The 22,366-nt window shown below is 39.2% G+C and overlaps 3 protein-coding genes across 3 annotated transcripts in view; 2 read left to right on the top strand and 1 right to left on the bottom strand.

Moving 5' to 3' along the window:
- Nucleotides 1-1,126, top strand: part of LOC6033077 — a 98,073-nt gene extending 96,947 nt beyond the window's left edge. Inside the window, exon 9 of the mRNA XM_038264719.1 lies at nucleotides 17-1,126. Coding sequence (XP_038120647.1) covers nucleotides 17-128 — 112 coding nt within the window. The 3' untranslated portion in view covers nucleotides 129-1,126. The remainder of the gene's footprint in view (nucleotides 1-16) is intronic.
- A 5,007-nt stretch (nucleotides 1,127-6,133) lies between these two features.
- Nucleotides 6,134-20,343, top strand: LOC6033079. The gene is made up of 6 exons (XM_038263255.1): nucleotides 6,134-6,459; nucleotides 12,567-12,977; nucleotides 13,037-13,372; nucleotides 13,438-13,965; nucleotides 14,453-15,311; nucleotides 20,084-20,343. The coding sequence occupies exons 1-6, from the start codon at nucleotides 6,319-6,321 to the stop codon at nucleotides 20,233-20,235; spliced, it is 2,427 nt and encodes an 808-aa protein (XP_038119183.1). The 5' UTR covers nucleotides 6,134-6,318; the 3' UTR covers nucleotides 20,236-20,343.
- On the bottom strand, nucleotides 20,329-22,082 carry LOC119769741. The gene has a single exon (XM_038263256.1). It carries the CDS (start codon nucleotides 21,762-21,764, stop codon nucleotides 20,403-20,405), a length of 1,362 nt encoding a protein of 453 aa, XP_038119184.1. The 5' UTR covers nucleotides 21,765-22,082; the 3' UTR covers nucleotides 20,329-20,402.
- Between the last annotated feature and the right edge of the window lie 284 nt (nucleotides 22,083-22,366).

Below are 22,366 nucleotides of genomic sequence, written 5' to 3'. Positions count from 1 at the left end.
GTTTTGTTCTAAGCAGGGAAGGCAGCGACACGGACTCGGACTCGGACTCGGAGAATGTCCGCAGCCTGCGGATAAGCTGGCGGGAGCGCTACCTGCGCAAGCGACGCAACAAGAAGAAGAGGAAGTAGAAAGGGTGCCCCCTCCCTCCTCCTTCCAGAAATGAGTTTGCTTTTCCCTTTCCTTGTCAATTTTTAAGAAGATGATATACACGCACGTTCAAAATCACTCAGTTTTCGTAAAAACCGAACCTACTCAGAAATGAGTAAAGGAGGCAGCTGTCAGATTTGAGTGAATTTCACTCAGAATTCCACGAATTTCACAGTGAAATTCACTCAAATTTGACAGACAGTGTGCCCTCTTTACTCAATTCTGAGTAGGTTTGGTTTTGACGAAAACTGAGTGATTTTGAAGGTGCGTGTAGGTAAAATACAATTAATTGAGATTGAAATTGTAATGTAGAAACAAAAATTACCCTTATTTGCGTGTTTTCTTGGGAGCGTGCAGGTCGGTGCAGCATTTTTCGAAATGACCGTTATTTTGAAACGCGTTTTCAATATTTTTCAAGATTTTACTTCTTTTTTGTATGGTTCGTACGGCTCAAGATTTTTAGTATCTTTTTCTATGGCGTGAGAATTTTTTTTACAAAGTTGTTTCGTCCAAACAAGCATGCATAGAATTTAAAGAGCTTCTCAAACAAAACTTCTAGACGCAAATATTTAAATAATTTGTTTGTCTTGGGAACTTATTTTATCAAGCTGATATTTAGAAAACAGCCCTTAAAGTTTGAACTGTCGATAAAAAGATTACACTTTAAAAAACTTTACTCAGAACAAGCATCATCAGGTGAACGTCAATGTTAAGTTCCAATTTTCATCACTTGTATCTAAAAGTAATACTTTTCGACCCTATTTTGGGTGACCAAACACACGGACGCCAAATTTAGAGTAAGGAAACAAATGTTACCCATTGTTTTGCGTTTTCGAAATTTCGAATTCAATGCTCCGTTAATTGGGTCCTAAAATGAAGCTTAGATTGCTGATATTATTGTTTACAGCGATAAAGCTTATTTTTCTGAGTACAATGACCCTTTGTAAGACCACAAAGAGTTTAAAATGGATTTTTAAATCAATTTTGAAAAATCAACCTCGCGGTCCTTCTTGACAGATAAGCTCCTACACTCAACCCCCGCTGGTTGGTCACTTTTTCGTTTGACACTTTTTTTGTTTGTACCCCGTTGGTTGGTCAAAGTCAAACTAAAAAGTGACGAACTGTCACTTTTTACACGGCGCTCACGCACACTTTCAAAACAAACGTTTGGTAGTGTATGTGAACTCCATATAAAAAGGGGTGTCAAATTAAAAAGTGACCCCGTTCGTTTGACAACAGTTGGTGTCAAACCATCGGGGTTTGAGTGTAATTGACAGTTCGTTCCAAGGGGACCATAGTTGATCCATCGAAAAATCGTTGTCTTGTCAAACATTTTTTTGTTTTGCATTAAAATGAAAAAAAAAAAGTGATCACGAATGGTTTTTAATCGTGTTTTTTACCGTTGTACATAAAAATTGACACAGGGCTTTAGTATCCAATTGATATTTCAATTTGAAATACGATTGACTACAATTTTAGTAAAGCAATTGGGTACTAAAGCCCTATGTCAATTTTTATGTACAACGTTAATAAACACGATTAAAAACCATTTCTAATCACTTTTTTGCATTTTAATGCAAAAAAATTTTTTGACAAGACAACATTTTTTCGATGGATTAACTATGGTCCCCTTGGAACGAGCTGTCAAGTAGGAGCTTTTCTGTCAAGAAGGACCGCGAGATTAATTTTTCAAAATTGATTTAAAAATCCATTTTAAACTCTTTGTGGTCGTACAAAGGGTCATTGTACTCAGAAAAATAAGTTTTATCGCTGTAAACAATAATATCAGCAATCTAAGCTTCATTTTAGGACCCAATTGTGACAACAACTGAAATTTCAGCAAAAGAAATGTCTGTTTGTTTTGCTGAAAATTCAGTAATATTATTTTGTCAGTTTGACAGATTATTTGCCAAAGATGCAGCATTTTTTTTTTTCAATTATCACGGTTTGATTTTTATGCCGTTTGTTGATTTAGATCACTTTTAAATATTTCAAAATCAAAAGCCATACATTATATGTCAAAAGCACTGGCGTGCCCAGATCCTCGAGGAAGGTAGCGCAACAAACAGAGCGTTTTGAAAATTTCGTCATTTATGGACACCCCCTGAACAATTTTAAATCAATTTTCTGAGGATGGCGGGGCAATCGCCCCATGTTGTTCCACCCTGTGCACCGGGGGGATGGCAACCCTATTCCAACCAAAGCAAACTGACAACAGTCGACATTAGTAGGGTTGTCAAATGAGAGCCCACAACAAAAACAATAGCTGTCAAATGGTAGCCCATAACAAATCATTGTTTGGGTTTTTGATTTTAAAATTTCCCGCAATCTAAACGATAAATACCTGAAAAAACACGTGAATTGTGTTGCTGATGGCACAATCTATCATATCCTTGCAGATTCCATCCCAATATTGGCTGAAAATTCATATCGAAAAAAGCGATTTTTCTGTTCACCTTTTTTGCTTTTTTTTCTTTTGGTCGATCAAACAGTGCGCCCGTACACTGTGAATCGGCATTACAAATTTTTCAGTTTGGTTTTACACATTTGCATGGGACTTTTGAGTTTAACCCGTTTAACCAAGTTAACACCTTTCGTGTTACCAAAGTAATATGAATAATACTAATTCACAGTGTTTGTAATCAGAACATTCAAGCTGGCGGCTTCTTCGCTACCCAAAAGTGACATTTCAGTTTGACAGATTCACTGTTTACTGATTTTTTGTCAACGTTATTGTTTATTTTATTAACGTGACTTTAGCCTAGAGAGGTCATTCGACACTCTTTTTTTGTCAATGATTTTGTTTCATTACCGAATGTTAGCAAACGTGATGATTGCTGAATCGCATTCAGTTATTTATTTTGCTGAAAAGACGATCCAAAATTTTGTGTGTACTTATCAGTGATTCCACGTCAAACCAGCATGATCTAAATCAAAGGAAATAACTAGATAAGTTTTTTTTATTGGGCGATTAGGGTGGTCCTAGCCGGGTTAGGGTGGTCGGAAAAATCAAAAATTGCGTTTAAGACAGTTTTCGTACAAAAATTCAAAAATAATATCTCTCAAATGGTCTAACCGAGTTTTTGTGTTTGACAGTTTGCCAAACTCGTAAACAAAACCAAATGTATGCAGGCTGACGTTTCTGCATACAAATGCAGGCAAACAAACAAAGCAGAAAATCTGCCAAACTGTCAAAAAGTGAGAGATTGTTGTTTGTTTGTGTGCCGTAGTCGAATACGTCCTTTAGCTCGCCGCGTGGTAAAACAAAAATAAATAGGTGGGCTTTATGAAAGATACTAAAGATTTTTTAAAGCATTACTGATTAGACAAAATGAAAACTTTATTTGGCTTCGAGACCAAAGCGCCTGCAGTTCGAAAAATGGTAGATATTAATTAACAGGATTTTGATATATGATGTTCTGAAAATAATTTTTCCGATTTCTGCTAAAAAGGATCTATTTTTATATGATTCCTGCTTGTTTGGCGTGGCGTGGCGCGATTTTCAGTATTCGTCTTATATTTTTAAACTGAAATATAATCTTTAAAAATTATGTTGTCTAATTTGCTCCGTATACAAATTTATCAGGCAAATCGTTATCCAGACAAAGATTTATCAATACTTCATTTCAATTGTTTGCGAACTCTGGTCAAAATCGTATAACCATGGGAATACATCTCTGACAAAAAAGGGTAATTATGAAGCCAGTTAAAAACAAATTTCAAAATGAAAATTGCTCGTTTTTGAGAAAATTGCTTCCCTAAACAATACCCTAAACAGTTTTGTTCAAATTCAAAGAAGTTCTTTCCCCCAATGTACTGACGCCAGGCCATGACGTTGCAGCATAAAGTGAAGCGAAGCAGAACCGGTTGAAACAATACCATGAAATTATCTCTAGTGACTAACCATAGGCAGAGAAATCGATTAGTTTTATAATCAAACTTTTTCCCCGAACGATGATAGTGGTTAAAAGTCCAAAGGATTTAAGTATAAATAAACAGAGAGAGAGAGAGATACTCACAGAGAAGAGAGTACGGCTGAGATTCAATGTATTTTATGGCTAGCAAACTCTGGAAATTCATACACATAAACAACACAAATCACAAGCATAGAAAACCAAATAGAAGATGAAACACGGAGCAGTTTGATACGAAAGATGGAAAAAAACAAAAAACATTTAGTAAATAAGGACATTTTTCTAAGAAAATTTTCTAAGGCCAAGCACAATATGCTACAGAACAAAACAAAAAAGAACAGAACCGAACACATAAAATATAAGTATTCTCTGGAAATGATTCACACCAACTTAGGATATGCGAGCAGTCTAAAATGTGTCTACCAAACTGCAACATAAGTGTCACTCAACTCCTCGATGTAATCGCAGCAACAAAAAAAAAAGAAAAGTATGAAGAAAGGAAATCCAAAACCAACCTATGTAATCTTTCAACAGTTGATTGTACTCCATATTATTAATTGATTAGGAACAAACCAACAGAAACCAACCAGCGCATATCTAGTTATTTAATTCGTAACCCTAATCTAGTCCAATTTGTGCTAACCAGAAGATTATGTGACGAGAGATCCAAGCAAGAGAAGGTGAGAGCGAGAGAGAGCCTATAATCCATGCCAAGCTGAGCGCGCTCTTTCTCTCACGTGGAAGCAATCTATATCGCTATAAACCCACTGTTTAATTTATTATTTTAAAATTGCTTCTTCGAATGTACATTCAACTCTGACCAGATTGAAACATACTGCAGCGACGGTCGGCACTTGTTAAGTTTTAAACTAGTTTATGCTAAGTTTTCCAACGCAAAAACCTGACTTTAAGGTACATTCAAATTATTTATTAAACAAAACCATTAAACGAAATGAGTTATTCTGAGTATAGCTTTCGGGTTCTCACTCGCAGAACCAAACAACTTCGTCGAGCTTTTTCATCGTGTTGAACAAATTTGCGTTTACCCGCCTCAAAATCGCATCTACACACGCGCCTCCAATTATTTAGATCAAATTATTATCACAAATTACCCCCGCTGTAGTGGTGCGTTTCTCCCCCAGCTCCTATTTATAAAAATTCAACTAAGTATAAGTCGGAAATCGAAACATAAAGGTGATTTCACTGTCAAACCAGACAGCTTCTAAGCTCTAGCACACGTATGCATATTTAAACAAACATACAGAAAATACTACGAAAGGAAGTGAAACATTTTTTTTTGTTTTTAATTTTGTATGAATGAAGTTGAATTTGTAGCGAGAGAGCAACGCCACTAAACTAAGTTTGTAGAGTTAACCTTGTGCGGTGACGTATTTTTTTAAGTAACATTATTTATTCTTTAACAAAAAAACACGAGATTGAGTCAACCGCACGAAACGTGCGGGCGTGCGCGAGCGGAAATGCAAAAAAAAACAAGGAACAAAATTAAGTAACACATGAATATAAAAATACTTAACAATAACTAGGGTTATATCTGAGGAAATGCAAACCAACCAACACACAAAAACAAACAAACAAAACAAAATACTTGAAAATAAACCTAAGTGACGAAATGGAGCAATCGCAGTAGTCATTGGAAAGAAATTGGCCCTTGACCGTTGAGGTGCTGCATTGCAGCGAGATCGCTTTAGGGGAAGGTGGCCAGCGGTTGTTGTCAGCCCTGAAATCAATCTTCAATTTTACCTCCAATCATCTTATTTAAATTAAAAAAAGGCATTTTTTCCAAAGACTTCTAATGACTAGCGACTCAAAACCCCCTAAAACCAAACTTCGGGAGGTCCTTGGCTGTCCAGGCGCTCCGAACGAACCTAACCTTACTTTCCGCGGGCACCACAACCCGACTGACGGTCCCGCGGAACAATGCCGTCTCCATGGGAACCGCATTTAAATCAATAAAACAGCTCCTCTCCGCGCCAGCAGCTGCACTCGCTTCAAGGTTAGGTTCAGGCCGAAAGCGCGAACCCATCCTATAGTAGGCCAGTCGTGATCCAAGTTTTGAAGAAGCAACCACGGGAGAGACCCGTCCCCCCGTTGGGTTGTTGTTTTTGCAGTGAAAATGAAAGTGACCTACTTTGGCGCAGGGATAGTGGTGCCCGTGGGATCGTGTAATTGAGCTCGCGGAAGGGGATTATTCGACACGTTGTTGACGCGCTGTTGTGCCACCTTCTAAACCATCGAAATGAACATCTCAAAATGGCTACCGAAGCAGCACTATGAAGTAATCAAGCTGTTCGACCAGACCCGGGCCCTGGAGCGGGAGTTCCGGGTGCTCGGGAAAAAGTTCGCCACGGATATCAACCTGGACTTGCCGGATTACTATGTGAGTATGGTTCTGCTCGGAGGAACTTTCATCGCAGTTGGCCTTTGGGCAGGAAGGGGGGTATTGATTTTTCGATGCACTGGATTTTGTTTTATTGGAGGATATAATCTAGTCATCACAGGACCTTTGCTCAGGTTCGTCCTTGGGTTCGTCGCTTGCGGTACCGAAAGTAAATTGATGTCTCTTGCTAGTGGTGGCGATTGGTGGAGACGCGTTGTACTTGGTTGTTTTAAATGAAAATCTTCCGAAGTTTCAACCATTTTTTTAAGCGAAATAAATAATTTCTTTTAAAAATTACAGGGGAGAGTAAGGATTAGAAAGTAACATAAATATTTTTGTGGGCATTCGGTGGCTTATTCCGCCGAATGAACTGAGACCCAATCCCAGTCACGATGTTTTAGCAGGATTCTTGACTGGGTATTTGAGCTTAGACGAGATTCAATCGTTAATTTTTTTTTCAAAAAACGCAGATTTTTTAGGTATTTTGGCCACAAATGAGAAATGCTGAAAAAAAATTGTTTTCCCCTTCAGAAATATTTTTTATTGAAAAAAAAATAACTTTTACTTTTTGGCATTGAAAATCGAAGCTAGCTAAGAAGTCATTAGTAAAAACACTGAGGCACACTGAGAAATAAACACAATTTTTCACATAATTTAAATATTCAGAGGCTATGGCAACTTGCAGGAAATTATCAAAGCTTTTTGAAAAAAATATAACAGATATCATTGAAAAAAATTATAACAGATATCATTAAAAAAAATAAAAAAATATCCATAATGCTTTCAAAAATGTCTCCTGTTTTGAGTAAGTTTCAAGTTTATTCTCGCCCCCTTTTCAAAGTTATTCTAAAAAATTAAAGGAGAATTCATTTAAGAAAACCTGTAAAATCGAGTGAAATCTTCAAAATACATAAACATTTTAAAGACTTTTTAATGTTTTACATTTTTTAATTTTGTGACAAAGATAAGCTATAGAATTAAATGTTTAGGAAAAAAACATACTTTCATAAACTTATTCATATTTTGAGCAGTACTCTCAGATTTCGGTCTTTCGATATATTTGTATTTTTTAATCCGACTGAAACTTTTATGGTGCCTTCATTATGCCCAAAGAAGCCATTTTGCATCATTAGTTTGTCCATATAATTTTCCATACAAATTTGGCTGCTGGCCATACAAAAATGTATGAAAATGTATGATGTATGAAAATTCAAAATTCTGTATCTTTTGAAGGAATTTTGAAGAAAATTCTCTATATTTTGCTTTTTTGAACATTGTTGATACGACCCTTAGGTGCCGAGATATTTCCATGCAAGTGTTCAAAAACAGGAAAATTAATGTTTTCTAAGTCTCACTAAAAAAAACCACCGTTTTCTAATGTCAATATCTCAGCAACTAATGGTCCGATTCACAATGTTAAAATATGAAACATTCATGAAATTTTCCGAACTTTTCGAAAAAAAATATTTCCTAAATTTTTAAACCAAGACTAACATTTTAAAAGGGTGTAATATTGAATATTTTGCTCTTTTTAAAAGTTAGTTTTGATTCAAAAAATCTGAAAATATTTTTTTCGAGAAGATCGGAAAATTTCACGAATGTTTCATATTTTAACTTTGTAAATCAGACCATTAGTTGCTGATATATTGACATTAGAAAATGGTGGGTTGTTTGGATGAGACTTGGAAAACATCAATTTTCATGTTTTTAAACATTTGCATGTCAATATCTCAGCAACTTAGGGTCGTATCAACAAAGTTCAAAAATGTAAAAAAATAGAGAATTTTCTCAGCTTTTCAAAAATATTTTTTTAAAGTGGGCAAACATGTGCACTAATTTAAAAAAATGAAAAATGCAACTATTTTTAAAAAAACGGTGCACTTTATCAAAATTTTACAACAGTACTTTTTGATTGCAAATTTTATTTTCCATCGAAAAATGAAGTTGAAAACTTTTTGCGACCAATATTTCGAGTTTTTGAAAACATCAGTATTGATTCGTAAATTCATAACTCGGACGAAGATTTTTTGCACAACCTGGAAATTTCTAAAAAGTTGGCATTTGATGTCCTCTAAAACATATCAAAAAATAAAAATAATTAATAATAGTGTTTTTTTTTTGTAAATCAAGTTTTAGTGACAAAAAGTTAAATAAAAAATCACCAATTTTTTTTTACCGTGTTTCATGTTTCCAGTGTAGTCCGTATCCATACCTACAACTTTGCCGAAGACACCAAATCGATCAAAAAATTCCTTCAAAAGATACAGATTTTTGAATGTCCATACATCATTTTGTATGTACAGCTGCCAAATTTGTATGGAAAATTATATGGACAAACTAATGATGCAAAATGGCTTTTTTGGGCATACCGAAGGCACCAAAAAAGTTTCAGTCGGATTAAAAAATACAAAAAAAAATCGAATGACCGAAATCTGAGAGAACTGCTCATTTGATGTCCTCTAAAACATATCAGAAAATTAAAAAAAATAAAAAATTTTTTTTTGCAAATCAAGTTTTAGTGACAAAAAGTTTTAATTTCACACACACAAAATCACCAACAAAAAATTTACCGTGTATCATTGTTTTTTTTTCAGTTAAGTCCTTACACATACCTACAACTTTGCCGAAGACACCAAATCGATAAAAATAGTGTCCATGACCCTGAAAATAATTGATAATGATCCAATTTTCAATGTTATAAAAACGAGACCACTGTGATTTTTTCGCAAAAAAAAATATTTCGAAAATTACAAGCCAATTATTCAAGAATTGCCTAGTATTAAGTGACCATATCTTTATAACCTTGTCGATAACGGCGCGCTTTATAAAAAATCCTGCAAAGTACTTTTCGATTGCAACTGATGTAATACAATAAATTTATTTTTCCAAAAAATCGTAAATTGTTACTTTTGACGTTCTGGTCGGTAGCTCGTAAGTTGCGGGTAAAATTCGAGAAAATGTTTTTTTTTTTTTGAACAAAAATGGTAATATTTTTCCCGTGTACTTAGTTCTCATCAATATTTCCAACATTGCCGAAGACATTGGTCAGACAATTCCTAGATAGGACATTTTCGATTTGCTGCCAACATTGTTCGGAATCGACACAAAATGTCTCTTTTGGTCATAGAGGAGGCCCCCAAAATGTTAAAATTTAAAATCCAAAAAATACAAATACCCGACATCAGCCGATTTCGTAAAGCATTGCCCAAATGCATTCAATAAAAATTCAAATATTCAAACTAAAATGGCGAGAGACTATGAAAACTTTTTTTTAACGAATTTGTTGGAACGTCTTCTTTGTTAGAATTTTGAATAGGACTCGAATTTGATACATCGTGTAGCAAAGTTTCAAAGTAACGTCATGATTCGAATTGCCGGACGCTTCGAAACCCGGACACCTCAGGGCTTTTGTTAATTTGATTTGGTTAACCGCGGTGGATTTTCTTGAAATAATTCGAACTGTCAAAAATCCATCAAAGCATCTACCGGTGGATACTTTTCTACCACAGATTTTTGTGCAATCAATGTGGTAGATGCTTTGGTGGATTTTTGACAGTTCGAATTATTTCAAGAAAATCCACCGCGGTTAACTAAATCATCTTGTTTTATCAATTATTTGGATATAGGTTCGCATTATGAATGTCAAAATTGTGTAAGTTGATGAACTCTAACATCGAATTTGATTTAAAGTTTGTTTGAATGCTGTAGTTAATGCCAAAACAAAAAAATTAAATAAAATTATAATTTTACCAAAAATGCGAAACATTTCACTGAAATATTTCATAGGCGTTCGAAGCACCACCCAAGTAACCGCGAAGCACTAAATAGCAGCATTCAATCAGCATTATATTGGCATTTAATACCAGCAAATAATGCTTCAAAACATTTAATCAGCACTTTTCCCTTGAGAAATATTTCAAGTGGCGCACAGTGATGCCGATTTAATGCTTCGCCGAAAGCTCGAACAAAAACAAACTGCTTTATCGACGTCAAGGCTGGGGGAAAAAAAAGAACAGCTGCTCCACTCACACACTTGGTGGTGGGCCTCCTTTGTTTGTTTTTTTTTTCTCCTGTTGCGTTTCATGTGTGAGTGTGACACTTTGATGTTATTCCTACATTTTTCTCGTCGATCTCCAGGATGCGCGCCAGCCAACTGATGTATTCGGAATTGAGTGTTTGTTTTGAAAGTTTTAATCGATGTGGTTGATGCATCGAACATTGACTAAGACTTTCTTTCTGCTGTTTCGAGTTTCCGTTGTGATTTCGTTGGACGGAAATTATCGATTACCACTCAGCAAATTGCGGCCAGCCAGGCAAGTGCAGTACAATAAGGACGTGGCGTTACATCGTGCTGCCATCTGGTTTTTTAAGTGCAAGAGTGGAAAAAGCGTGGTCTAAAAATAGCGACGCCATCCCCCTATTATTAGGGGGATGGCGTCGCTATTTTTAGGCTAGGTTTTCCACTTTTGCTCATCGAAACTGACTACTTTATCGACTTAATTTTGCTGGGCGAGATAGGACGCCGTCTATTTTTAGACGATGACTCAGCACTTTTCCACTCTTGCACCTCAAAAAACCAGGTGGCAGCACGATGTAACGCCACGTCCCTATTACGGTTTAAAAGGGACAAGCACTGGCTAACGGCTAACGGGAACTGCTTTTCCGAGGAGTGCTTGGTCCACAGTTGGCAAAATTTCACAAAGTGTATCAGACTTCCGGAAAGCAACACTTCAATCTGCGGGAATTGAACCCAGTTCATGCAAAAATGAAACTGATGCACACTGGGGGAACTGCGCCTTAGCCCGCACGCTTACTAGAACGGTATGACGGGAGAAGGATTAAAGTCAATAAGAGCGCTCCTGATTGAGATGTTTCCCGTATCGATGGGTTACTTTGTTGATAAACATCAAATGCTTTGAAGCACATTTTCATAGGGACGTGGCGTTACATCGTGCTGCCACCTGGTTTTTTGAGGTGCAAGAGTGGAAAAGTGCTGAGTCATCGTCTAAAAATAGACGGCGTCCTATCTCGCCCAGCAAAATTAAGTCGATAAAGTAGTCAGTTTCGATGAGAAAAAGTGGAAAACCTGGTCTAAAAATAGCGACGCCATCCCCCTATGGTCGTAAATGGTGATTTAATGCCAGTTGTAATGCTGCAAAGTTTTGGTACTTTAAAGCATTCGCAAAACTTATTTACTACTTCAAAACATTCCAGTGCTGATTTAGTACTGAATTAATACTTCAATTTAGTGCTTGTGGTTACTTGGGGCATTTTATGGAAATTAATGGCTTTGATTTTCTTAAATTCTAGCAAATTTTTATATAAAAAAAATCGATTGTTTTGATGTTAACAGCTTATTTGAGACCTAAAGATTGCCATTCACTAACATTTTAGTCCAAATTTTTTGCGATTTGGAAGCAAAATCGTGTGTCCGGAATTCGAAGCAAAAATGTCCGGATTTCGAATCAGCTTTTATCAGTGTCCGAGATTCGAAGAACAACAAGTTATTTTAATTTTCAAATTCTGATGAAAAATTGTCAGAAAAGACATATTTAAATGATAAATGATATGCTACTAAGTGTCCGGATTTCGAATCATGACCCAGAACATTCGATTGAACTCCATTTAATTGAGCGATAGCAGAAGGGGGAAAACGTAATTTTAGTAATGTTCCCCTACCTCTCTACTCAGTATCGCCAAACAACACGAACCCGAGTTCCTTCCACTACGGTCACCACGTGGTACTACACCTGTGAAGGATTTATGCTCCGTGTAGGTATGCCTCCGTGACGGTGAAGTTCACTCGCTCGCGTGCTACGTGCTCACGACCTAGACCATTTCCATTTCGTGTCGTGTCAATTTTCACCAAACAAAATCACGGCCGAACAGAAATTTGCTTTCGTGAAGGCCTGAAGGCAGCCAACCTAGGGTGACGGTGAGGTTCATTGAAACAGGCTGGGCGAGCGCGCGAAATTCAACGATGATGATTTCGTTAAACGAAATTTTGATTAGTTGGGGGTTGATCGTAATCCTGTTGTTTACGGAGGGCGCCTACGGCGCAGAATCCTGGCTTTCATTCATGCTTGGTTTTTTTTTTGTACTTGTAGGAATTTGAACGGCTGCTGCAGCAGAGTCGTCAGAGTTTTGAATTGTCGGCCCACATCCAGACGCGGTTGATCCGGATGTCGGCCTCGTCGGCGGACAAGAATGTCGAGCGGAGTTTCTTCAGGATTTTGATCAACCGGAAGGCTCACCTGATCCGCCAGAGTCTGAGGAAGCGCCACTTTCAGCTGATGTTCATCCTGCACAAAATGGTTCGGTTGATGCTGGGACTCACGTACAGTTCGGAGGTGGTTATCGACGGGGCCATGCTGCTGTCCACGTTGCACAACGAAGCGGTGGCGTTGGCGTTGAGGACGACGAAGGCGCGCACCCAGGACGGTGCGCAGGTTTGTAGCAACTCGTTTCCCGGGTTGATGTATCTGCCGAAGAAGCTGGACATTGGAACAATACTGCAGGTAGGATAGTAGTCTTCAAAGGTTCACAACACCCAACTCGACGATCTCACGCATCGCAGGTCGTAACGAAGCAACGGTCGGAGCAGTGCTGCGCGATGCTGATCAACTGTTTGCTGGTCACGTGCAAGGGCGCCACCACGACCGCCCTCGAGGACGACGAGTCGGACTCTTCCAGTGTGGAGATCCTGCGCACCCTGACGGCCAACTTCAACGAGGGCAACAAGCAAGTGGACCCCTCTCTTGAGGAGTTGAACACTCGTCGGAAAGCGAGCATCAATCTGATCGCCAGCGGTGAAATTCACATGGGCCAACTGCCACCTCCAACGGACAAGCACGTCACGATCAGTCCGATCGTGAAGCCAGAATCCCGGGAACCGGACGAGTCGGAACATAACGTGAACTCGCGATCAACGGCTTACTCCCTGGGCATCACAATCTAACAAGAACCCTTTCTTTGCAGGATCCTGCCATAAACTTTTTCGACGAAATGGCCGCCGAAGCCGCTGCGTACAACTCGATCAACTACCTGGTCAACGAGCCGGAAGGAATCGACCTGCTGGAGAACTTGATCGCCGACGAGGAGATCTTCATCGCCAACATCCTGATGAAGGTGGTCAAACTGTGCCCGTCCGCGTTCGACAAGACCCTGGACAAGTCCGAACTCATCAAGTGGGTTAACCGGGGCACGCGTGGCCTCTGGACGCAGGTCGGCGGCACCCTCGAGCACGTGGTCCTCTGGTGGAGCAGTTCACCGTTGGCTTGCCGGCCGGCCGCTTGCGCCAAATACCTGCGCGACTGGCTTCTGCTGATAACCCCGGACGAGGCTCCCGAACCGATACTGTCCATGCTGAAGGGTCTCGCCGAAACGCTGACGGTCCACGTGACCAGCACGATCTGGGATCGACAGTTCCGGCTGGCGGTCGTCGCGTCCAGCCTCCCCGTCGACTATCCCTTCGAAGAGTCGGAGTTTTACAGTGCCAACATGACGGTAAGCTATCCCTGACCCCATGTCCGCTTGCGTCGTGTCCTATTCCGGATTCCGCCAACCGGTTCCAGCACAATTCAATCACACTCACACTTCCACGCCGAACGTTCACTCTCAACTGTCCACACCGTAAACATAAACACGCGCCACTTTTCATTCGCTGTCAAAATCAAGTACACTCAACCCCCGGTGGTTGGTCACTTTTTCGTTTGACACTTTTTTAGTTTGTACCCCGTTGGTTGGTCAAAGTCAAACTAAAAAGTGACGAACTGTCACTTTTTACACGGCGCTCACGCACACTATCAAAACAAACGTTTGGTAGTGTGTGTGAACTCCGTGTAAAAGGGGTGTCAAACTAAAACGTGACCCCGTTCGTTTGACAACAGTTGGTGTCAAACCATCGGGGTTTGAGTGTACACGCTCAATATATTTATCGAGATATTTTTATTATTTTGAAAGACAAACCCCCTACACTCTCCCCTCGTTACAGGTCGAGGGAACCGTTTGCGGTAAGGTTTGGAGCGAGCTCCTGTACCAGTTGGCGCAAATCTCCAACACCTGCGACGTAGGAACAATCCCGAACGAACTGCCACTGGTCGAGCAGATACCGGTGCTTCACCGGCTCGACCACTCGATCCATTCGATGCGAATCTGGGCCTCGAACCGGGCCCGCTCGCTGTGCACCGACTGGAACATGATGATGTTCTTCAAGGTGGTCCACAACGACATCGGGCTCTGTTTGGAGCAGCTGCAGTACCTGCGCGTCCCGGAGCTGGTTCCGCCGAGCGCGCTCGAGGTCCAAGTGCAGGTTTGTGTCGCTCTGCGCGAGAAGCTAGTGTCCGAGATCAAAGAGAACATTCGCAAGCTGAAGCAAGCCAGCGCCGAATGCATCGACGTGCTAGCGGCGGTCTGCAGAACGACCAGCCTCGCCTCGTTGACTCTGTGCTTTCCACCGTTGCGCCACTGGCAGACGGAACTGCTGCAGGACGCGGCCAACGACTACGTCGCGTACTTCTTCAACCAGGTCTACCTGCCCGTCATTCAGGCCACCCGCGATCTGGACATTCTCAAGCTCACGCTCAAGATTATCTGCGAGGCCTGGCTCGACCACATCTACATGAAGAAGACCAAGTTCAGCAGCACCGGCGCGCTCAACCTGCTCAAGGATTTTGACGGCGTGGCCGACTGGATCTACAGCCTCAAAGTGCTCGACAAGAACCTCAAACCGGAGCTCTCGAAGCACGAGGTGCTGCGGATGTGCGAGGGCGTCGGCAAGCTGCTGCTGCGAAAACCCGACGAAACCATATCGATTCTGCCGAGCCCGAAGACCGGCCGCCGGGGAGAGGAAGGTAAGCGCGTGGCTCCCAGAGCAGGTCTCTGGAATTTTGAACACCACATATTTAATTGCGTCACTTCCATACAAATCTTTGTTACAATAATTGGAGCCTAACATTTCAAAAGGGCACATAACTTTTGTAAACAATAGTGTATCCCTTTCACTCAAATGACAGTTTACATAAGGTGTGAAAGGGACACACTCTAGCCTGAAAAAATTATGTGCCCTAATGAAATGGCAAGCACGAATTCTATTCCGGCTGCTTTTTGAGCTCAAGTAATAAGAAAAACAAGCACAAAGTTCGTCTTTTAACATGTGTATTGAACCGATTGATGGTGTTAGTGTGAGTGTGTGTGTGTGTGCGTACAACATCTTCCTGATGCACTTCTTCTTGCTCTCTCTTTTCTTCTTCTTTCGTGCTCCACACGCCCTTTCGGCATCTCGCACTTTTCCGTTTTCTTCTTCCTCCTTCTTTTTCCTTCCCCAGCTCTTCTCACTTTGCCTCCTCCTCTTGCTCTCTCACTTGCTCACCCTTCGATCGCCAATTGCCGCGTGGCGTGTCGCCTTTTGCCCGCGTCCGCGCGGGATTCTTCACCTCGGCTCGACCGGCCAACTTTTCCACTCACGAGCACCGCCGCGGAGCAAGCGGATTCCACGTGCCTCCGCCGTCGTGCAAACTTTCACCCCGCCTGCGTTGATTGTTCACTCCCAACATGCCGCGCGCGCCGGCGTGTTTCGTCCAATGATCCAAGATCTTCCTAAGACTGTCTGCAGCGCGAAGTTTTATAATTGTTTCAAATTGCGAGCAGTTTTAAATTTTTAGAACTGGAGGAAATGAAACTAGAACACGGTGCTCGCAACGCGCTGATCTATATGTTGTTTCAAAAAAATGCTTTTAATTGTGTGCGTATGATTATCAACACAGCATCATAGTGTGTGTGTAAGAATACGTGGATATCTCTATATATCTGATTTTTTTTTTGAAACTGAGTTCTATTCCAGTTCCAAATCGTCTCACGTTTGAAACAAACTCGTCGAGCAGTTTTATTCCGGTTTCAAAATACTGCTCGAAAAATAAAACTGCAACTCCGCGTTGCGGGTGGTCTGTTTCAGTTCTATTTGAAAAATGAAACAGCTAGAACAAAGTAGAGCCGCGTTGCAACCAGTCTAAGGACCTTAACCTCGGGCGTCCTCCTGCGGGACTTCAAAACTTTACGGCGAGGCGAGCACTTTTCGCGGAGCAGAACAACTGCGCACGCGGTTTGCGTGGAACTTCTTCCACCGCACGACCGCTCCTTACGATGCCGAACACTGAATGAGCTTTCCTTTTCAGCGGAAGTGAGCGCGCACGGCTGTGTGAGTGCACAGCGGCCAGACAATCTTGTCTGTCAAACAAGTAACGTTGACGTTCGCGTGGTAGCGGGGGTGATTTACAAATTTCGCACAGACTTTTCACATCAAAATATACATAATTGCTATATCTTCATACAATTTTTGCAGTTTTCCAAACCAAAATGCAGTCTTTAAAAAAAGGTTCTTGGAGTGGTTTTTCTGATCGATTTGGTGTCTTCGATGAGGTTTTAATTTGAAATTTTACTTCCGTTTGCCGGATTTTGCATACACAATGAGTACATTCACCACAAAAATTGTAAAAATTATATTTCTTGGATCTCTTTGGTTCTGATTTTTTTTTATTTTTTTTTCTTTATTTTTTAAACCCAAACAAAGCCCAAAAAGTTTTTTTTTTTCAAATCAAAATATTTTCGTTAAAACTTGGATTTTGTGCAAACTAAGATTGCAAACCGACTGTACTGCTGCATAATGCATTTTCCACAAAGATGTTAACGATAAAATTATCGAGGTTCGATAACGATGTTGTTAATTATTTTTTATTTCTTTTTTCGGGACGATAACGCTAATCTATCGTTATCGTTATTCCGATAATTCTATCGACGATAATATTATCGACGATAACGGATGATAACTTATATTTAATATATTTCTATAATTGACTAAAACCAACCAAATTATGTTGAATTTTCATGCTTCCTCTTAGTGAATATATTTTTTGAAAATAAGGTAAGTTTCAAAGTAAAAATACTGAAAAAAATCGTAAAATACCGTATTTTTTTGAAGGTGTACTCATTTTTTTTAAATTTGCAATATGGTTATCAAACGATTCGAAATTTTGCATGCATTTTCACTGTTTTAGAGATTATTGCATAAAATACTCTTATTCTAAAATCTCAAAAATACTCTAACTTTTATTATGCGCAATATGGTTATCAAACGATTCGAAATTTTGCACGTATTTTAACTGTTTTAGAGTTTTTAAATAAAAAATCAGGTAGAATATCGCTTCGTTTGATACCCATATTGCAAATCATGAAAATTTGAAAACTTTAAAAAAAATACGGTATTTTGTGAAATATATTAAATATTAGTTATCGTCTGTTATCGTCGATAAAATTATCGCAGTTAGAATTATCGGAAAAACGATAATGATAACGATAGAATATCGTTATCGTCCCGACGATAACGATAACCATTATCGTTATCGTTAGACGATAATATTATCGACGATAATTGTATCGATTAACAACCTTGATTTTCCATGCCTTTTTGCATTGAAATGTTGGAATTCTGGCTTGTTATTTCAATTTTTAATACTTTTATATTTTTTTGCCCATTTGCCCATTTTTTGGCCAGAGCCGAGGGACAAAACCTTTGAAATTTTTTTGCATCTGCCTTAACTTCTAAAATTTGAATTTGAATTTTTTTGCTTTATATTATGTTGTGTTGTGTTGGTACTAATGTTTAATTTTATTTTTTGTTATTTTTCGTATTCATTTGTTTCTTTAAAAAAAATATGTTTTAACTTTATTGCGTATTTTTTGTAATTTCTATTTTAAGATTTTTTAATTTGCTTTTTTTTTATTTTCTGAATTCTTTGGGTTTTTTTTTATTTTTTATTATAATTTTTTATGTTTGATTTTATTAAATTAGATTTTTTTTGTAACTTTTCTACGATTTTTTGGATTGGAGTTTTTTTTTAATTTGTTTATTTGTTGAATTTTCTAAATTTCGTTAATTTTTTATCTTTTCTGTTTTTAATTTTTTTTTACTTTTATCTGTAACTTTTGCATGTACATATATTATTTGTTTTGATTTTTCTGATTTTTTTAATTTTTGAATTTTTGCTATCGTTAGATTACGACTTACCATCTAAAAAATCTCGATAGATGTAAAAAACGGATTTTTTTTTATTGCGTTATTATTAAATTTTTATGTGTTTTTATTTCGTTGTATTTTTTATTTTTTGCATTTTTTTAAATTTTAATTTTTAGTTTAAGAAAATTTTAATTTGTTAATTTTCTAAATTCTATGAGTTTTCCATTTTTTAATTGTTTTTTTAAATATGTTCAATTTTTTAAATTTGGATTTTTTTTATTTTCTAAGCATACATTTATATTTGATTTATAAAAAAAAATCAATTCTATTCGGTTCTATTGGTGAATAATCAAGATACAATGAGTTATTTTGAAGTGCATAACAGAGTTTTGGAGTTCCTTTCAGCTGCGTGTTACATCATAATCCATTTTGGAACAATTTTTTTAACTAAGGCACTAGCAAGAGTAAGAAAAAAAACTTACAGAAATTTAAAAAAATAGCTTTTATCTTTTTTAATGCTTTTATTAAAGAATACTTATAAGTTTTAATTTTTACGGATTTTTTAAATTTTTGCCACCGCTATTAAGAAAATCTCGACTGGTATTTTTTTGAATTGGACTTTTTTAAATTTTCATTGTTTTTAGATTTTTTTTCATGAATATTTTTTTATCGTTTAAATTTTTAATGTTGCTTTTGTTTAATTTTTAATTTGTTGTATGTATCAGTGTTTATTTGTATTTTTTAATTTCATAAGATATAAGATTTGTAAAAGTTATTTTTTGTCTTTTATTACTGTTGTTGTTTTTTGTATAATTTTCATTTTCTAATACATTTTTTTTTTTGAAAGGACATAAACTATTGTGTTTTATATCTAGAGTTTTTTTTATATGGTCCTATAAACATATGAAAGACAATAGTTTATAGGACTCTGGATATTTTTATAGAACCTTTTAACACAAAACTCTAGATCTGTTTGTTTTTTCTTATTTTATTTTATTTTTAGAATTTTAGATTTTTGTTAAACCTTTGTATTTTATTTATTTATTTTTCAAATGCTTTTATTTTTAATTTTTATATTTGTTTTGTTTTTTTTTTCTAATACAATCTTTGCATTAGAAAAAAAGCCTAGCTTTAAGAATAAAAATTTTTAATGATAAAATTTAAAAATCTGAAAAAATTGGATTAAAGAAAAAAACGCTCTATAGGCTATTTTTTTTTAAATAAATCGACCCTCCTGCCATTTCATTTTCCAGATTCTAAAACAGCGATTCCACGGCAAAACAACACAATTCAAATGAAAGTACTCCAAATTAGTTGAAATTTGGCACGGGAGTTCCTTGGCCAGAATATGTAATAAGAAATGTCTGATCTATTAAAAAAAGTTAGATGGTTAAGCTTGGACATGACTTGTACATCTATACCTACAACTTTCCGAGGACACTAAATCGATCAGAAAATTAGTTCTTAAGATACCGATTCTTGAATATATTTCAGTATGAACAGCTGCTTAAATTGTATGAAGATTTGTATGGAAGAACCACAAGAAAGTCGAACAAATTGCTGCTCTTCATAAAAAACGCTGAAAAAACGTCTTTCTATTTTATTTTTTCCAAGAACCACCCGCCACCGAGGACGACAAAGCGCCCCTGCCGCCGGAGATGTTCGTGCCGAACCAGAAGCGCTGGCTGGAGCTGCGCGCCCGGGACAAGAAGGTCATCATGGGGCTGAACTGTACCTGTCTGTGTGCCGGAATGGACGTTTACTAGGGACGCTGCTTGTTCATCTCCAAACGAATATTTCAAAACTTTGCGATCTTTTCCATCCAACTTAGCTCGTTACAGATTGTTCGAATAAAGTTCTGTATCAAATTAAAATCCTTATTTTATTAATATTGTCACTCTTTAAAAATTTTATAATGATTCATCGTTTCACGTTACAACTGTACCGCCAACTTTTGTTTAACCGGGACCAGCTTCTTCCGCTCCTCTCCGGCCGGTCCAAAATTGTAAAGCACGTACGCCACGCAGCAGTTGGTGCCAGATTGGCCGCCAACCATCAAAGGATCCGCAGCATTGCTGCAGGCGAAGCGCAACCCGCTCTCCGGCTGCTCCGATTCAAAGTTCTTCCGACAGAACAGCGACGTTATGCCGTGGTGCATCTGCACCTTGATCGTGCACGTTACGCCCGCATCGATGGGCTGCTTCTGGAACAGGACTTCCTCGACGCAAAGGTCCTCTCGCGCGGTTACGGTGCGCTTCTCATTGGTCGGAAACATGCCCGTTCTTTCGACCGAAATGTCCATGGTGACGGTTTGCTCAAACTGTTTGCATTTGATGTAGATTCCGACGCCGTAGATCGAGCACGGCTTGTCGGTGTCAATTTTCAGGATGAACGTCTTCTGGGTTGGTGAGGTTATGGGTGCAGTTGCCGGCACAATGGGCAAACTTCCAAATACTGGTCTTTCGATTATATTTGAGGGTGCGCCAAACGGTGATCTTGCGGTTTCATAACTAAAGGGTGATGGAGGTAGCTGAGCCGGCTTGAGAAACCCGTTGCTAGTCACGTAGTGGCCAGCCGCAAAGTTGTGGATCTTCTTGCACATCACACTGCGGCCCTTTTGCTCGCGAACCATGGCCACAATCTTGGTCCCGTCCTCCTGTTCATCCTCGTTGACCTGTATCCACCGTTCGATGGCGCTCAGCAGCTGATCCGTCTGGCAATTCATGGCCTTTCGGGAGGCAATCAACCGAACCGATTCCCGGGCCAGCGTCAGAAACGACTCGTGGGCAAAAATCCTAATCGGATTGTCGCAAACAATATCCAGGCAAATCCGGTTGATCCCTTCCAGCTCGTAGCGCCGGTTACTGTCGAACACGCCGAGCACATTGTCCTCCGTTACGTTCTGCTGTACGAAGCTTTCGCAGAGCTGGTTCAGCTTCGTCAGCAGATACTTCTTCGATCCGTACGAAATGTCCACGACGTTGTCCGCCGTAACGGTGACCCGCTCGCAGTACATGTACCGCAGCAGCTCCTTGAACGTGCCCGGCTCGATGTCCACGATCGGAATCTCGTGCTCCCGTACATTCTCCCGGGACTCCTTGAACATTCCGGAAAACTGCGCCCGAAACACTTCGCTCGCCTCCGAGAGGATGGCCTTGTGGCCGAATATGACCTCACCGGGTTCGCCGACCCGGAAGGCCACATCCGCGAACTGTTCGTTGTTGACCAGCCGCTCCAGCCGGGCCGGCAAGGATGAATCCGCAGGAAGTGGCGTTGAAGACGATTTGCCGGTCATTTCGTCGCATATAAACAAATAAGCTCAACAAAACAAACACTATAAATTAACAAAAATCAGCTTTGCAAAGGAGTTAAATCAGTACAAGCTTTTAAACATTGAAATAAAACCGAAATTGCAGTCAAAATAGGTACTTTCAAATGACTCAGAGCTTATCAGCATTTTTTTTGCAAAGTCAACATCAACAGAAACATAAAATCGCGCCTTCGTTGGAGATTTTTGACGAGAGAGATTGACGCATTTGATGGTGTCATTCTCTCTTGAGGCAATGCCAATTTCCCAGGTTACAGATCTTCCGGATATCACCATTCACTTGATCTCCCCAGCTGGTTCAGCGCGGTCAAATAGCAGTCTGACAGGCTGGCTCTCGTCCATTCGGGCGACATGGCCGGCCCACCTGAGAGCCTCCCGAGAAACGCGTGCAGTTCGTGGTTCATGCGTCGTCGCTACACTCCGTCAGACACCTGCACTCCACCGTAGATCGTTAGCAGCCCCTTCCGTTCGAAAACTCCAAGGGCCGTTCGCCCTCTTGCCGCATCGTCCAGGTCTCGTGTCCATAGAGGACTACCGGTCTAATCAGTGTTTTGTAGTGAGGGTTTTCC

This window comes from Culex quinquefasciatus, chromosome 3 (genome assembly GCF_015732765.1).
Source record: "Culex quinquefasciatus strain JHB chromosome 3, VPISU_Cqui_1.0_pri_paternal, whole genome shotgun sequence".
In the NCBI taxonomy this organism is placed as follows: Eukaryota; Metazoa; Arthropoda; class Insecta; order Diptera; family Culicidae; genus Culex; species Culex quinquefasciatus.
This window is presented reverse-complemented; position numbering and strand designations above follow the sequence as displayed.

Excerpts from the sequence above, each read along its gene's own strand:
- LOC119769741 (XM_038263256.1), bottom strand. The coding sequence starts at position 21,764 with ATGACCGGCAAATCGTCTTCAACGCCACTTCCTGCGGATTCATCCTTG.
- LOC6033079 (XM_038263255.1), top strand. The coding sequence starts at position 6,319 with ATGAACATCTCAAAATGGCTACCGAAGCAGCACTATGAAGTAATCAAG. Across the intron at positions 6,460-12,566 it reads TGGACTTGCCGGATTACTAT|GAATTTGAACGGCTGCTGCA; the intron begins GTGAGTATGGTT and ends TTGTACTTGTAG. Across the intron at positions 12,978-13,036 it reads ACATTGGAACAATACTGCAG|GTCGTAACGAAGCAACGGTC; the intron begins GTAGGATAGTAG and ends CACGCATCGCAG.